The sequence below is a fragment of the Pleurodeles waltl genome, chromosome 11 (genome assembly GCF_031143425.1).
Source record: "Pleurodeles waltl isolate 20211129_DDA chromosome 11, aPleWal1.hap1.20221129, whole genome shotgun sequence".
NCBI lineage: Eukaryota > Metazoa > Chordata > Amphibia > Caudata > Salamandridae > Pleurodeles > Pleurodeles waltl.
The window spans coordinates 988147750-988162918 of record NC_090450.1 but is presented as its reverse complement, the minus strand read 5'-3'; the positions used below and the strand labels follow the sequence as shown (position 1 = coordinate 988162918).

The following is a 15169-nucleotide window of genomic DNA, read 5'->3' as shown; positions in this document are numbered from 1 at the left end:
TGTTTCTTTGAAAGGCCGGCGGAGCAGGGTCAGTCACATATCAGGCCGGTAGGGTCAGGGAATAGTTATTAATACATACATACATACATACATACAAAGTAAGTTATATTTGAAGCCAGTTTCTTTGTTAGCCGGGGGGGGCTGGAGTGGGGTCAGTCACATATCAGGCTGTTAGTGCTAGGGAATAGTAATACATACATCCATCCATCCATCCATACATACATACATAGTTATATATGGTGTGGGTTTCTTTGAAAGGCCGGTGGAGCTGGAGTGGGGTCAGTCACATATCGGGCCGGTAGGGCTAGGGAATAGTTATTAATACATACATACACAGTGAGGTATATATGAAGCCGGTTCCTCTGGAAGGCCGGTGAAGCTGGGGCAGGGTCAGTCACATATCAGGCCGAAAGGGCTAGGGAATAGTTATTAATACATGCATACATACATACATACATACAAAGTAAGTTTTATATGAAGCCGGTTCCTCTGAAAGGCCGTGGAGCTGGGGCAGGGTCAGTCACATATCAGGCCGGTAGGGCTAGGGAATAGTAATTAATACATACATACATACATACATAGATACATACATAGTGAGGTATATATGAAGCCGGTTCCCCTGAAAGGCCGGTGGCCCTGGGGCAGGGGCAGTCACATGACAGCCCAGCAGGGTCGGAGAAGGACCAGCCACGTGTCGGGCTTTGCTGGACCCGGCTCCGTGACATGCCAGATCGGCCCTGTCCGAGGGTGACTGGCCCCAGCCCCACCAGCCCTTCGCAGTGACCGGCCTGAGGGCAGCCTCCCCGTCCCCAGAGGCCGGTCCGTCACTGGCTACGCCCCGGCTCGGTGGACGGGGGAGTGGACAGACAGACGTCCTATTTGGGGGCGGCGGTTCCTGTGGCTCGCACTATGGACTCCACCATTATCCAGACGCTGCTGGCCGAGAGGCTGCTGTCTCCGCGGAGCCTAGCGCTGCGAAGCCGGGTCCCCAGGCTCAAGGTGAGCGCTCGGGGTGTGAGGGAGGGACGGGGGCCTCGGGGGAGAGAGAGGGAGGGAAGAAAGCAAGCTGGGCAGAGAGAGCGGGAGGGAAGCGAGGGAGGAGGGCACTGGAGGGGTGGGAGAGCACCCTACGGGGAGAGAGGCATCTGGTGAATGGAGTGAATGAGGGAGTGGAGGAGAGAGAGAGGAAGAAAGCCAGGCAGAGAGAGCGGGAGGGGAGCTAGAGAAGGAGGGAGCATGGTGGTGGGGTGGGGGAGAGCAGCCTCCAGGAGAGAGACATCTGGTAAAAGGAGTGAATGCGGGAGTGGAGAGAGACGGAGAGAGAGAGAAAGAAAGACTGCCATAGAGAGCGGAAGGGAAGCGAGAGAGGGAGGGAGGAGGATAGGGGGGAGCAGCCTCCGGGGAGAGAGGCATCTGGTGGAAAAAGTGAATGCGGGAGTGGAGGAGAGAGAGAGAGAGAGAGAGAAGGAGTGAAGGGGAGAGTGAGGGAAAGAAAGACAGGCATAGAGAGCGGGAGGGAAGCGAGAGAGGGGGGGAGGAGGGCAGTGGAGTGGTGGGGGAGCAGCCTCCGGGGAGAGAAGCATCCGGTGAAAGGAAAGGGAGTGAATGCGGGAATGGAGGAGAGAGAGGGGGAGTGAAGGGGAGAGGCGAGGAAGAGCGGGAGGAGACTAACTACTGGATCGTGAGGAGGGATCGAGTGGCAGGGTGAATGAGGGGATGGGAAGAGAGGGGAAGAGAGGAGGGGGGAACGGTGTAGCGGGGGGCAGCCTTCGGGGAGAGAGACATCTGGTGAAAGGATGAATGAGAGAGTGGAGGAGAGGAAGAGAGAGCTAAGGAGATGGAGGAGAGGTGAAGCTTGGAAGAAGACGGACAAGAGACTGGATCGTGAGGAGGGATCGAGTGGCGGGGTGAAGGAGAGGAGGGAGGAGAGTGTCAGTGACAGCGTAAAAGGAGGGAAAGACGAGTGAGGGACTTGTGGACGATGAGGGAAGAAGGGTTGGGCTCCGTGGAGGGCATCTGTGGAAGGGACGGGAGCGCAGAGGGGAGAAGGGGGCGAAGAGGAGGAGACAGAAGGGAGAGACAAGCTGGGAGGAAGGAGAGAGAGGGGAGGGGGTGGCACACGCGGTGAAAGGAGGGACACGGAATGCTGAGCGGAAGAGGAAAATGAGAGAAGCAGGAAACGGGGATGGAGAAGTGAATCACGGGTGGGGGAGAGGGCAGGAGGCACTTGAGGAGAGAGACAAGAAAGAGGGTTGAGCGGTGCCAGTGAAAGGAGGGAGGGAGCGCGGGGGCAGAGACCCCGAGGTCCACCCTTTCCCTACCTCAGAAAGGGGGTGTATCCGGCCAGAGGAGGGGAACGGGCCTGGACGTCCTGAGATGAGGTCGGAGGAGAGAGGGGGGTGCAGAACTAGAGAGGGAGGGAGAGAATGAGTTGCACTGAGAGGGAGACACTGGAGAGAGACATTAGGGTCACAATTCTTATTTGTTTAATAATTCCGGAAGCCCAAACACTCCAGCGCGAAGGACGTCTCTGCCCGGTTCTGCACCGGGAAACCCGGTGCGTTTTTGCGCCCTATGTATAGATAATGGCAGACATGCTGAGTGACTTGAGTAAACTCTTGTGTGCCTATGTTTACACGCGTTACTAACCCATGTTTTATGTTTCACCATCACACTAATCACGAGCTAAAGGCTAGTGATACTTTCACGTGCAAAAAACAGGATAACAGAAGCCCCCGATGGCAGGTAGGTGCTGGACACCCACAGGCCACTGGCACGTGCCAATAGTGGCCGGAAGTCCTGCGCGCACGGGGCAGCTCTGACTTGTGCGCTTATTTCCGGTCTGCCATAGGACTTTTCTCCAGGGCAGTTGACCCTCTGCGAGTTACACCGGAAGTGCTGACGTTTCCCTTGTGCTGTTGGTTGAGGGGGGTTCAAATGGATGTTAAAATGTACACTTATTGGTACCCTTGGTCTCCCAGAATACACCGGGTCCAGCCGCTGCCAAGTTCAGTGATTTGTCAGGAGTGATTGGACCAGTGCACTATATTTTGTAAAATAAATTATTAAAATGCTATCTGTGCTCTACAAATGGGGAGCAATCGCTGCTCAACAGTTCACGTCTGTAAGCAACGAAATGTTGCATCTAAACGTTTCTTGCATTGCTTGGTACAAACCGGGGAAATAACTTGAGCTAAGGAGTCTGTCTTGTGTTTGGTAAATCGGCGCCTTGGCGGGGCCTACCGTAACTTCATCCTTGCAGAATTTTCCGCAAGTTGAATATTCCAAAGCACAAGGAAAGATATTTGCTCCTCTGGTCCCATGAGCCAGAAAGGCCTTGATGTGGTTGGGACTTCCTACGTAGCTTCTGAGACCGGCTGACTTGGTCTATCTCTAAAAGTTTTAACCACTTTTTCCTGGACTTTGCATGAACCCATTTCTGCAATTTTTGGCTCCGCACTGAATTCCCGAAGCGTTAAGTCACCGATTCTGCGGTTCGGTGGAGTTATTTAACTGTTCGAATTCCTTACTGAAACCCCCCCGAAAGGATCCTCGGCGCCACTTTCCAGTTTGAACCAAAGTCTTGATACAAATGCATTTTCCGTCAAAGGCCCATCGGTCAGTTTAAATTCCAAACAAACTTAAGTTGTTGTTGATTGTGGTCATTGGAAAAGTGATCTGAATAGCTCGGTTTGGGCCAGGAGTAGCCGCTGCCAAAGGCCTCTTGGACTTAAGTAGGGTACCCCCTGATCTGGTGAGACCCTCCCCGACCCCCCTCTTTATGCGCCTGTGGCGTGTCGGTGTAACAGAGCCAGGCCCAGAGAGGCCAAGCTCTGCCATCACTGTATTGTCTTTGCATTTATATATAGCGCTTACTACCCATGACAAGGCATTGAAGCACTTTACTCCAACCAGCACTGTGCTCTAGAACAAAAGGTTAATGGTTAATCTAGTAATTATAGGCATTCAAATTAGTCGTGTGCTCTCAGGGAGACCAATACACGAACTTTCTTTCTGGGGAGTTAAATTCGTAGCAGTGAGGTGTAAACATTGAGGGGGGGAGAGGCATGTGAGTTCAGGCACATGGCTGGTGGGTTTAGTAGGTGGCATTCTGTGTTGCCAGGTTGCAGGGTAAGGCTTTTGAAGCAGAGCATGTTTTGATATTTGAGGTGCGAAGTGGGCACTTTGCAGAGATGAATGCAAACTTGCATGATTTAGAGTAGCATAGACTGAGCGAGAGGAGGCTTGTTGGCCATAGACAGTAAGGAGAGGGTCATTCAAGGAGAGCTGAGGCGACAATCACAAGTTTTAAGTCAAGGCCAGTTTTCATGCATGGTTTTAGGAATATCGAAGAGACTTTATAGGGCAGCACCACAGGGCGCAAAGGCTATAGAATGAAGCATCATTCTTTGCATGTGACATAGTGCTTCATTCGTACTTTTGATAGGCACTAGAATGAGGCGAGCAGTCTAACCACTGCTGGACTAATGCTGGCCCCCACTTCAGCAAGGGCAACTGATCCGCTCAGGGTTTGGAAGCGTGAAGTAATTGCTGAACGCACATATAATGAAATATAGCGCCTGTGCTCGAAGGCACTAGCAACTTCATGATCAGAGCACCTGAGAGGATATAGAGGGACATTAGTGCAAACATCGAAAAGGAGATTTTGCTAATGGTGGAGAGATGTCTTCTGATGTCCATGCTCACATTTTGGCGAACAGTGTTAATTACCCCCATTTGGATCCCACTGGCTTAGCAGACACAAGATGGGGTGAGGGCACCCGCCCCAGACACTGAAGGAGTATTATCTACATGCCTGTGGCTGGAAGGTGGAGAAACAGACAATGAAGTGAGGGATTCAGAAAATCAATGAGGTCCTTTGTATAACAAGAAGATGCTTATTAGACTTCTAGATTACAGAGCGAGGATCAAAGAGCCGGGCTCTACAGTCAGTGTAACAGGACGAGGCACAAAGAGTCCGGGCTCTACAGTCAGTGTAACAGGACGAGGCCCAGAGAGTCCGGGCTCTGCAGTCAGTGTAACAGGGTGAAGCAGAGAGTCCGGGCTCTGCAGTCAGTGTAAGAGGGCAAGGCCCAGAGAGTCCGGGCTCTGCAGTCAGCGTAACAGGGCGAGGCCCAGCGAGTCCGGGCTCTGCAGTCAGTGTAACAGGGCGAGGATCAAAGAGCCGGGCTCTACAGTCAGTGTATCAGGACAAGGCCCAGAGAGTCCGGGCTCTGCAGTCAGTGTAACAGAGCGAGGACCAAAGAGCCGGGCTCTGCAGTCAGTGTAACAGGGCGAGGCCCAGAGAGTCCGGGCTCTGCAGTCAGTGTAACAGAGCGAGGACCAAAGAGCCGGGCTCTGCAGTCAGTGTAACAGGGCGAGGCCCAGAGAGTCCGGGCTCTGCAGTCAGTGTAACAGAGCGAGGACCAAAGAGCCGGGCTCTGCAGTCAGTGTAACAGGGCGAGGCCCAGAGAGTCCGGGCTCTGCAGTCAGTGTAACAGAGCGAGGACCAAAGAGCCGGGCTCTGCAGTCAGTGTAACAGGGCGAGGCCCAAAGAGTCCGGGCTCTACAGTCAGTGTAACAGGATGAGGCATAGAGTCCGGGCTCTACAGTCAGTGTATCAGGACAAGGCCCAGAGAGTCCGGGCTCTGCAGTCAGTGTAACAGAGCGAGGACCAAAGAGCCGTGCTCTGCAGTCAGTGTAACAGGGCGAGGCCCAGAAAGTCCGGGCTCTGCATTCAGTGTAACAGAGCGAGGACCAAAGAGCCGGGCTCTGCAGTCAGTGTAACAGGGCGAGGCCCAGAGAGTCCGGGCTCTACAGTCAGTGTAACAGGATGAGGCATAGAGTCTGGGCTCTGCAGTCAGTGTAACAGGGAGAGGCCCAGCGAGTCCGGGCTCTACAGTCAGTGTAACAGGGCGAAGCCCAGAGAGTCCGGGCTCTGCAGTCAGTGTAACAGGACGAGCTCCAGAGAGTCTGGGCTCTGCAGTCAGTGTAACAGGGCGAGGCCCTGAGAGTCCGTGCTCTGCAGTCAGCGTAACAGGGCGAGGCCCAGCGAGTCCGGGCCCTGCAGTCAGCGTAACAGGGCGAGGCCCAGCGAGTCCGGGCTCTGCAGTCAGTGTAACAGGACAAGGCCCAGAGAGTCCGGGCTCTGCAGTCAGTGTAACAGGGCGAGGCCCTGAGAGTCCGGGCTCTGCAGTCAGTGTAACAGGACAAGGCCCAGAGAGTCCGGGCTCTGCAGTCAGTGTAACAGGGCGAGGCCAAGAGAGACCGTGCTCTGCAGTCAGTGTAACAGGGCGAGGCCTAGCAACTCCGGGCTCTGCAGTCTTTAAAACAGGGCGAGGCCCAGAGAGTCCGGGCTCTATAGTCACTGTAACACGGCGAGGCCCAGAGAGACCGTGCTCTGCAGTCAGTGTAACAGGGCGAGGCCAAGAGAGTCTGGGCTCTGCAGTCAGTGTAACAGGGCGAGGCCCAGAGAGTCCGGGCTCTACATTCAGCGTAACACCGCGAGGCCCTGAGAGCCCGGAGTCTGTAGTCAGTGTAACAGGGAGAGGCTCAGCGAGTCCGGGCTCTACAGTCAGTGTAACAGGGCGAAGCCCAGAGAGTCCGGGCTCTGCAGTCAGTGTAACAGGATGAGGCATAGAGTCTGGGCTCTGAAGTCAGTGTAACAGGGAGAGGCCCAGAGAGTCCGGGCTCTACAGTCAGTGTAACAGGGAGAGGCCCAGCGAGTCCGGGCTCTACAGTCAGTGTAACAGGGCGAGGCCCAGAGGGTCCGGGCTCTGCAGTCAGTGTAACAGGACGAGCTCCAGAGAGTCTGGGCTTTGCAGTCAGCGTAACAGGGCGAGGCCCAGCGAGTCCGTGCTCTGCAGTCAGCGTAACAGGGCGAGGCCCAGAAAGTCCGGGCTCTGCAGTCAGTGTAACAGGGCGAGGCCCAGAAAGTCCGGGCTCTGCAGTCAGTGTAACAGAGCGAGGACCAAAGAGCCGGGCTCTGCAGTTAGTGTAACAGGGCGAGGCCCAGAGAGTCTGGGCTCTACAGTCAGTGTAACAGGATGAGGCATAGAGTCTGGGCTCTGCAGTCAGTGTAACAGGGAGAGGCCCAGCGAGTCCGGGCTCTACAGTCAGTGTAACAGGGCGAAGCCCAGAGAGTCCGGGCTCTGCAGTCAGTGTAACAGGACGAGCTCCAGAGAGTCTGGGCTCTGCAGTCAGTGTAACAGGGCGAGGCCCTGAGAGTCCGTGCTCTGCAGTCAGCGTAACAGGGCGAGGCCCAGCGAGTCCGGGCCCTGCAGTCAGCGTAACAGGGCGAGGCCCAGCGAGTCCAGGCTCTGCAGTCAGTGTAACAGGACAAGGCCCAGAGAGTCCGGGCTCTGCAGTCAGTGTAACAGGGCGAGGCCCTGAGAGTCCGGGCTCTGCAGTCAGTGTAACAGGACAAGGCCCAGAGAGTCCGGGCTCTGCAGTCAGTGTAACAGGGCGAGGCCAAGAGAGACCGTGCTCTGCAGTCAGTGTAACAGGGCGAGGCCTAGCAACTCCGGGCTCTGCAGTCTTTAAAACAGGGCGAGGCCCAGAGAGTCCGGGCTCTATAGTCACTGTAACACGGCGAGGCCCAGAGAGACCGTGCTCTGCAGTCAGTGTAACAGGGCGAGGCCAAGAGAGTCTGGGCTCTGCAGTCAGTGTAACAGGGCGAGGCCCAGAGAGTCCGGGCTCTACATTCAGCGTAACACCGCGAGGCCCTGAGAGCCCGGAGTCTGTAGTCAGTGTAACAGGGAGAGGCTCAGCGAGTCCGGGCTCTACAGTCAGTGTAACAGGGCGAAGCCCAGAGAGTCCGGGCTCTGCAGTCAGTGTAACAGGATGAGGCATAGAGTCTGGGCTCTGCAGTCAGTGTAACAGGGAGAGGCCCAGAGAGTCCGGGCTCTACAGTCAGTGTAACAGGGAGAGGCCCAGCGAGTCCGGGCTCTATAGTCAGTGTAACAGGGCGAGGCCCAGAGAGTCCGGGCTCTGCAGTCAGTGTAACAGGACGAGCTCCAGAGAGTCTGGGCTCTGCAGTCAGCGTAACAGGGCGAGGCCCAGCGAGACCGTGCTCTGCAGTCAGCGTAACAGGGCGAGGCCCAGCGAGTCCGTGCTCTGCAGTCAGCGTAACAGGGCGAGGCCCAGCGAGTCCGGGCCCTGCAGTCAGCGTAACAGGGCGAGGCCCAGCGAGTCCGGGCTCTGCAGTCAGTGTAACAGGACAAGGCCCAGAGAGTCCAGGCTCTGCAGTCAGCGTAACAGGGCGGGGCCCAGCGAGTCCGGGCCCTGCAGTCAGCGTAACAGGGCGAGGCCCAGCGAGTCCGGGCTCTGCAGTCAGTGTAACAGGACAAGGCCCAGAGAGTCCAGGCCCTGCAGTCAGTGTAACAGGACGAGGCCCAGAGAGTCCGGGCTCTGCAGTCAGTGTAACAGGACGAGGTCCAGAGAGTCTGGGCTCTGCAGTCAGCGTAACAGGGCGAGGCCCTGAGTGTCCGGGCTCTGCAGTCAGTGTAACAGGACAAGGCCCAGAGAGTCCGGGCTCTGCAGTCAGTGTAACAGGGCGAGGCCTAGCAACTCCGGGCTCTGCAGTCTTTAAAACAGGGCGAGGCCCAGAGAGTCCGGGCTCTACAGTCACTGTAACACGGTGAGGCCCAGAGAGACCGTGCTCTGCAGTCAGTGTAACAGGGCGAGGCCAAGAGAGTCTGGGCTCTGCAGTCAGTGTAACAGGGCGAGGCCCAGAGAGTCCGGGCTCTACATTCAGCGTAACACCGCGAGGCCCTGAGAGCCCGGAGTCTGTCGTCAGTGTAACAGGGAGAGACACAGAGATTCCTGGCTCTGCAGTCAGTGTAACAGGGCGAGGCCCAGAGAGTCCGGGCTCTGCAGTCAGTGTAACAGGGCGAGGCCCAGAGAGTCCGGGCTCTGCAGTCAGCGTAACAGGGCGAGGCCCAGCGAGTCTGGGCTCTGCAGTCAGCGTAACAGGGCGAGGCCCAGCGATTCTGGTCTCTGCAGTCAGTGTAACAGGGTGAGGCACAGACAGGCCGGGCTCTGCAGTCAGTGGAACAGGGCGAGGCCCAGCGAGTCTGGGCTCTGCAGTCAGTGTAATACGGTGAGGCCCAGCGAGTCTGGGCTCTGCAGTCAGCGTAACAGGGCGAGGCCCAGCGATTCTGGGCTCTGCAGTCAGTGTAACAGGGTGAGGCACAGAGAGGCCAGGCTCTGCAGTCAGTGTAACAGGGCGAGACCCAGCGAGTCTGGGCTCTGCAGTCAGTGTAATACGGTGAGGCCCAGCGAGTCCGGGCTCTGCAGTCAGTGTAACAGGGCGAGGCCCAGAGAGTCCGGGCTCTACATTCAGCGTAACACCGCGAGGCCCTGAGAGCCCGGAGTCTGTAGTCAGTGTAACAGGGAGAGACACAGAGATTCCTGGCTCTGCAGTCAGTGTAACAGGGCGAGGCCCAGAGAGTCCGGGCTCTGCAGTCAGCGTAACAGTGCGAGGCCCAGAGATTCTGGGCTCTGCAGTCAGCGTAACAGGGCGAGGCCCAGCGAGTCTGGGCTCTGCAGTCAGCGTAACAGGGCGAGGCCCAGCGATTCTGGGCTCTGCAGTCAGTGTAACAGGGTGAGGCACAGAGAGGCCGGGCTCTGCAGTCAGTGTAACAGGGCAAGGCCCAGAGAGTCCGGGCTCTGCAGTCAGTCAATGTAACAGGGCAAGGCCCAGAGAGTCTGGGCTCTGCAGTCAGTGTAACAGGGAGAGGCCCAGAGACACCGGGCTCTGCAGTCAGTGTAACAGGGAGAGGCCCAGCGAGCCCGGGCTCTACAGTCAGTGTAACAGGGCAAGGCCCAGAGAGTCCGGGCTCTGCAGTCAGTCAATGTAACAGGGCAAGGCCCAGAGAGTCTGGGCTCTGCAGTCAGTGTAACAGGGAGAGGCCCAGCGAGCCCGGGCTCTACAGTCAGTGTAACAGGTCAAGGCCCAGAGAGTCCGGGCTCTGCAGTCAGTCAATGTAACAGGGCAAGGCCCAGAGAGTCTGGGCTCTGCAGTCAGTGTAACAGGGCAAGGCCCAGAGAGTCCGGGCTCTGCAGCCAGTGTAACAGGGCAAGGCCAGGTTCTGCAGTCTGTTTAACAGGGAAAATCCAGAGAGACTGGGCTCTGCAGTCAGTGTAACAGGATGAGGCATAGAGTCTGGGCTCTGCAGTCAGTGTAACAGGGCGAGGCCCAGAGAGTCCGGGCTCTGCAGTCAGTGTAACAGGACAAGGCCCAGAGTCCGGGCTCTGCAGTCAGTGTAACAGGACGAGGTCCAGAGAGTCCAGGCTCTGCAGTCAGTGTAACAGGGCGAGGCCCAGAGAGTCCGGGCTCTGCAGTCAGTGTAACAGGGCGAGGCCCAGAGAGTCCGGGCTCTGCAGTCAGTGTAACAAGGCGGTGCCCGGAGAGTCCGGGCTCTCCAGTCAGTGTAACAGGGCGAGGCCCAGAGAGTCTGGGCTCTGCAGTCAGTGTAACAGAGCGAGGCACAGAGAGTCCGTGCTCTGCAGCCAGTGTAACAGGGCAAGCCTAGGTTCTGCAGTCAGTTCAACAGGGAAGAGACTGGGCTCTAAATTCAGTGTAACAGGGTGAGGCAGAGAGTCTTGGCTCTGCATTCAGTGTCACAGGGCGAGGCCCAGAGACACCGGGCTCTGCAGCCAGCGTAACAGGGCGAGGCCAGGTTCTGCAGCCAGTGTAACAGGGCGAGGCCCAGAGAGTCCAGGTTCTGCTGACAGTATAACAGGGCGAGGCCACGTTCTGCAGTCAGTGTCAGACGGCAAGGCCCAGAGAGGCCAGGTTCTGCAGTCAGTGTAAGATGGCAAGGCCCAGAGAGGCCAGGCTCTGCAGTCAGTGTAAGATGGCAGGGCCCAGACAGGCCAGGTTCTGCAGTCAGTGTAAGATGGCAAGGCCCAGTGAGGCCAGGTTCTGCAGTCAGTGTAAGATGGCAAGGCCCAGTGAGGCCAGGTTCTGCAGTCAGTGTAAGATGGCAAGGCCCAGAGAGGCCAGGTTCTGCAGTCAGTATAAGATGGCAAGGCCCAGACAGGCCGGGTTCTGCAGTCAGTGTCAGTCGCCAAGGCCCAGAGATTCCAGGTTCTGCAGTCAGTGTCAGTCGTCAAGGCCCAGAGATGCCAGGTTCTGCAGTCAGTGTAAGATGGCAGGGCACAGACAGGCCAGGTTCTGCAGTAAGTGTCAGAAGGTGAGGCCCAGAGAGGCCAGGTTCTGCAGTCAGTATAAGATGGCAAGGCCCACACAGGCCGGGTTCTGCAGTCAGTGTCAGTCGCCAAGGCCCAGAGATGCCAGGTTCTGCAGTCAGTGTCAGTCGCCAAGGCCCAGAGAGGTCAGGTTCTGCAGTCAGTGTAAGATGGCAAGGCCCAGCTAGGCCAGGTTGTGCAGTCAGTGTCAGACGGCAAGGCACAGACAGGCCAGTTTCTGCAACTAGTGTCAGATGGAAGTCAGCATAGCAGTTCAAGCCCCAGAGAGGCCAGGCTCTTCAGTCAGTGCAACAGAAAGAGGCCAAGTTCTGTAGGCAGAGTAACAGGGGAGGCCCAGAGAGGCCAGGTTCTGCAGTCAGTATCAGATGGCAAGGCCCAGAGTGGCCAGATTCTGCAGTCAGTGTCAGACGGCAAGGCCCAGAGAGGCCAGGTGCTGCAGTCAGTGTAAGACGGCAAGGCCCAGAGAGGCCAGGTTCTGCAGTCAGTGTCAGATGGCAAGGTCCAGACATGCCAGGCTCTGCAGTCAGTGTCAGAAGGCAAGGCCCAGAGAGGTCAGGTTCTGCAGTCAGTGTCAGACGACAAGGCCCAGAGAGGCCAGGTTCTGCAGTCAGTGTCAGACGGCAAGGCCCAGAGAGGCCAGGTTCTGCAATCAGTGCAAGACGGCAAGGCCCAGACAGGCCAGGTTCTGCAGTCAGTGTAAGATGGCAGGGAATAGACAGGCCAGGTTCTGCAGTCAGTGTAGACGGCAAGGCCCAGAGAGGCCAGGTTCTGCAGTTAGTGTCAGATGGCAAGACCCAGAGAGGCCAGGTTCTGCAGTCAGTGTATGACGACAAGTCCCAGAGAGGCCAAGTTCTGCAGTCAGTGTCAGATGGCAAGACCCAGAGAGGCCATCGCGGAAGTCAGGATAACAGTTCAAGCCCCAGAGAGGCCAGGCTCTTCAGTCAGTGCAACAGAAAGAGGCCAAGCTCTGTAGGCAGAGTAATGGGGGAGGCCCTGAGAGGCCAGTTTCTGCAGTCAGTGTAAGACGGCAAGGCCCAGAGAGGCCAGATACTGCAGTCAGTGTCAGATGGCAAGGCCCAGAGAGGCCAGGTTCTGTAGTCAGTGTCAGACGGCAAGGCCCTAGAGGCCAGGTCCTGCAGTAAGTGTCAGACGGCAAGGCCCAGACATGCTAGGCTCTGCAGTCAGTGTCAGACGGCAAGGCACGGGGAGGCCAGGTTCTGCAGTAAGTGTCAGACGGCAAGGCCCAGACATGCCAGGCTCTGCAGTCAGTATCAGACGGCAAGGCACAGAGAGGCCAGGTTCTGCAGTAAGTGTCAGACGGCAAGGCCCAGACATGCCAGGCTCTGCAGTCAGTATCAGACGGCAAGGCCCACAGAGGCCAGGTTCTGCATTCAGTGTTAGACGACAAGGCCCAGAGAGGCCAGGTTCTGCAGTCAGTGTCAGATGGCAAGGTCCAGACATGCCAGGCTCTGCAGTCAGTGTCAGAAGGCAAGGCCCAGAGATGTCAGATTCTGCAGTAAGTGTCAGACGACAAGGGCCAGTGAGGCCATGTTCTGCAGTCAGTGCAAGAAGGCAAGGCCCAGACAGGCCAGGTTCTGCAGTCAGTGCAAGACGGCAAGGCCCAGACAGGCCAGGTTCTGCAGTCAGTGTAAGATGGCAGGGCATAGACAGGCCAGGTTCTGCAGTCAGTGTAGACGGCAAGGCCCAGAGAGGCCAGGTTCTGCAGTCAGTGTCAGATGGCAAGGCCCAGAGAGGCCAAGTTCTGCAGTCAGTGTATGACGACAAGGCCCAGAGAGGCCAAGTTCTGCAGTCAATGTCAGATGGCAAGACCCAGAGAGGCCATCGCAGAAATCAGGATAACAGTTCAAGCCCCAGAGAGGCCAGGCTCTTCAGTCAGTGCAACAGAAAGAGGCCAAGCTCTGTAGGCAGAGTAATGGGGGAGGCCCTGAGAGGCCAGTTTCTGCAGTCAGTGTAAGACGGCAAGGCCCAGAGAGGCCAGATTCTGCAGTCAGTGTCAGATGGCAAGGCCCAGAGAGGCCAGGTTCTGCAGTCAGTGTCAGACGGCAATGCCCATAGAGGCCAGGTTCTGCAGTAAGTGTCAGACGGCAAGGCCCAGCGAGGCCACTTTCTGCAGTCAGTGTAGGATGGCAAGCGCCAGAGAGGCCAGGTTCTGTAGTCAGTGTAAGACGGCAAGGCCCAGACAGGCCAGGTTCTGCAGTTAGAGTAAGACGGCAAGGCCCAGACAGGCCAGGTTCTGAAGTTAGTGTAAGACGGCAGGGCCCAGATAGTCCAGGTTCTGCAGTCAGTGTAAGACGGCAAGGCTCAGACAGGCCAGGTTCTGCAGTCAGTGTCAGACGGCAAGGCCCAGCGAGGCCACGTTCTGCAGTCAGTGTCAGACGGCAAGGCCCAGCGAGGCCACTTTCTGCAGTCAGTGTCAGACGGCAAGGCCCAGCGAGGCCAGGTTCTGCAGTCAGTGTCAGACGGCAAGGCCCAGAGAGGCCAGGTTCTGCAGTCAGTGTCAGACGGCAAGGCCCAGACATGCCAGGCTCTGCAGTCAGTGTCAGACGGCAAGGCCCAGAGGCCAGGTTCTGCAGTCAGTGTAAAACGGCTAGGCCCAGAGGCCAGGTTCTGCAGTCAGTGTAAGACGGCAAAGCCGATAGAGGCCAGCTTCTGCAGTCAGTGTAAGACGGCGAGGACCAGAGAGGCCAGGTTCTGCAGTCAGTGTCAGATGGCAAGGCCCAGAGAGGCCAGGTTCTGCAGTCAGTGTAAGACGGCAAGGTCCAGAGAGGCCAGGTTCTGTAGTCAGTGTCAGACGGCAAGGCCCAGAGAGGCTAGGCTCTGCAGTCAGTGTCAGACGGCGAGGCCCAGAGAGGCCAGGTTGTGCAGTCAGTGTCAGACGGCAAGGCCCAGAGAGGCCAGGTTCTGCAGTCAGTGCAACAGGGAGGGGCCCAGAGAGGCCGGGCTCTGCAGTCAGTGTCAGACGGCTAGGCCCAGAGAGGCCAGGTTCTGCAGTCAGTGTAAGATGGCAAGGCCCAGATAGGCCAGGTTCTGCAGTCAGTTTAAGATGGCAAGGCCCAGACAGGCCAGGTTCTGCAGTCAGTGTAAGATGGCAAGGCACAGACAGGCCAGGTTCTGCAGTCAGTGTAAGATGGCAGGGCACAGACAGGCCAGGTTCTGCAGTCAGTGTCAGATGGCAAGGCCCAGAGAGGCCATCTCAGAAGTCAGCATAACAGTTCAAGCCCCAGAGAGGCCAGGCTCTTCAGTAAGTGCAACAGAAAGAGGCCAAGCTCTGTAGGCAGAGTAACGGGAGGCCCTGAGAGGCCAGGTTCTGCAGTAAGTGTCAGACGACAACGCCCAGAGAGGCGAGTTTCTGCAGTCAGTGTAAGACGGCAAGGCCCAGAGAGGCCAGGTTCTGCAGTCAGTGTAAGACGGCAAGGCCCAGAGAGGCCAGGTTCTGCAGTCAGTGTCAGACGGCAAGGCCCAGACATGCCAGGCTCTGCAGTCAGTGTTAGATGGCAAGGGCAAGGCCCAGAGAGGCCAGGTTCTGCAGTCAGTGTCAGACGGCAAGGTCCAGACATGCCAGGCTCTGCAGTCAGTGTCAGACGGCAAGGCCCAGAGAGGCCAGGTTCTGCAGTCAGTGTCAGAAGGCAAGGCCCAGACATGCCAGGCTCTGCAGTCTGTGTTAGATGGCAAGGGCAAGGCCCAGAGAGGCCAGGTTCTGCAGTCAGTGTCAGACAGCAAGGTCCAGACATGCCAGGCTCTGCAGTCAGTGTCAGACGGCAAGGCCCAGAGAGGCCAGGCTCTGCAGTCAGTGTCAGACGGCAAGGCACAGAGAGGCCAGGCTCTGCAGTCAGTGTCAGGCGGCTAGGCCCATAGAGGCCAGGTTCTGCAGTCAGTGTCAGACGGCAAGGCCCAGACATGCCAGGCTCTGCAGTCAGTGCCAGACGGCTAGGCC

At 57.4% G+C, this 15169-nt stretch overlaps 1 protein-coding gene across 2 annotated transcripts in view; it reads left to right on the top strand.

The window, feature by feature from the left end:
- The window catches only part of SEPTIN5 (septin 5), a 256211-nt gene that overhangs the window by 175307 nt on the left and 65735 nt on the right, over positions 1 to 15169 (top strand). The window contains exon 1 of one of the 2 annotated variants that reach the window (XM_069215312.1): positions 716 to 999. The exons of the other annotated variant lie outside the window; for it this stretch is intronic. Within the exon in view, the coding sequence (XP_069071413.1) occupies positions 910 to 999 (90 nt within the window). The 5' untranslated portion in view covers positions 716 to 909. Of the gene's footprint in view, positions 1 to 715; positions 1000 to 15169 lie in introns of those variants that run through there. 2 annotated transcript variants of the gene reach the window in all.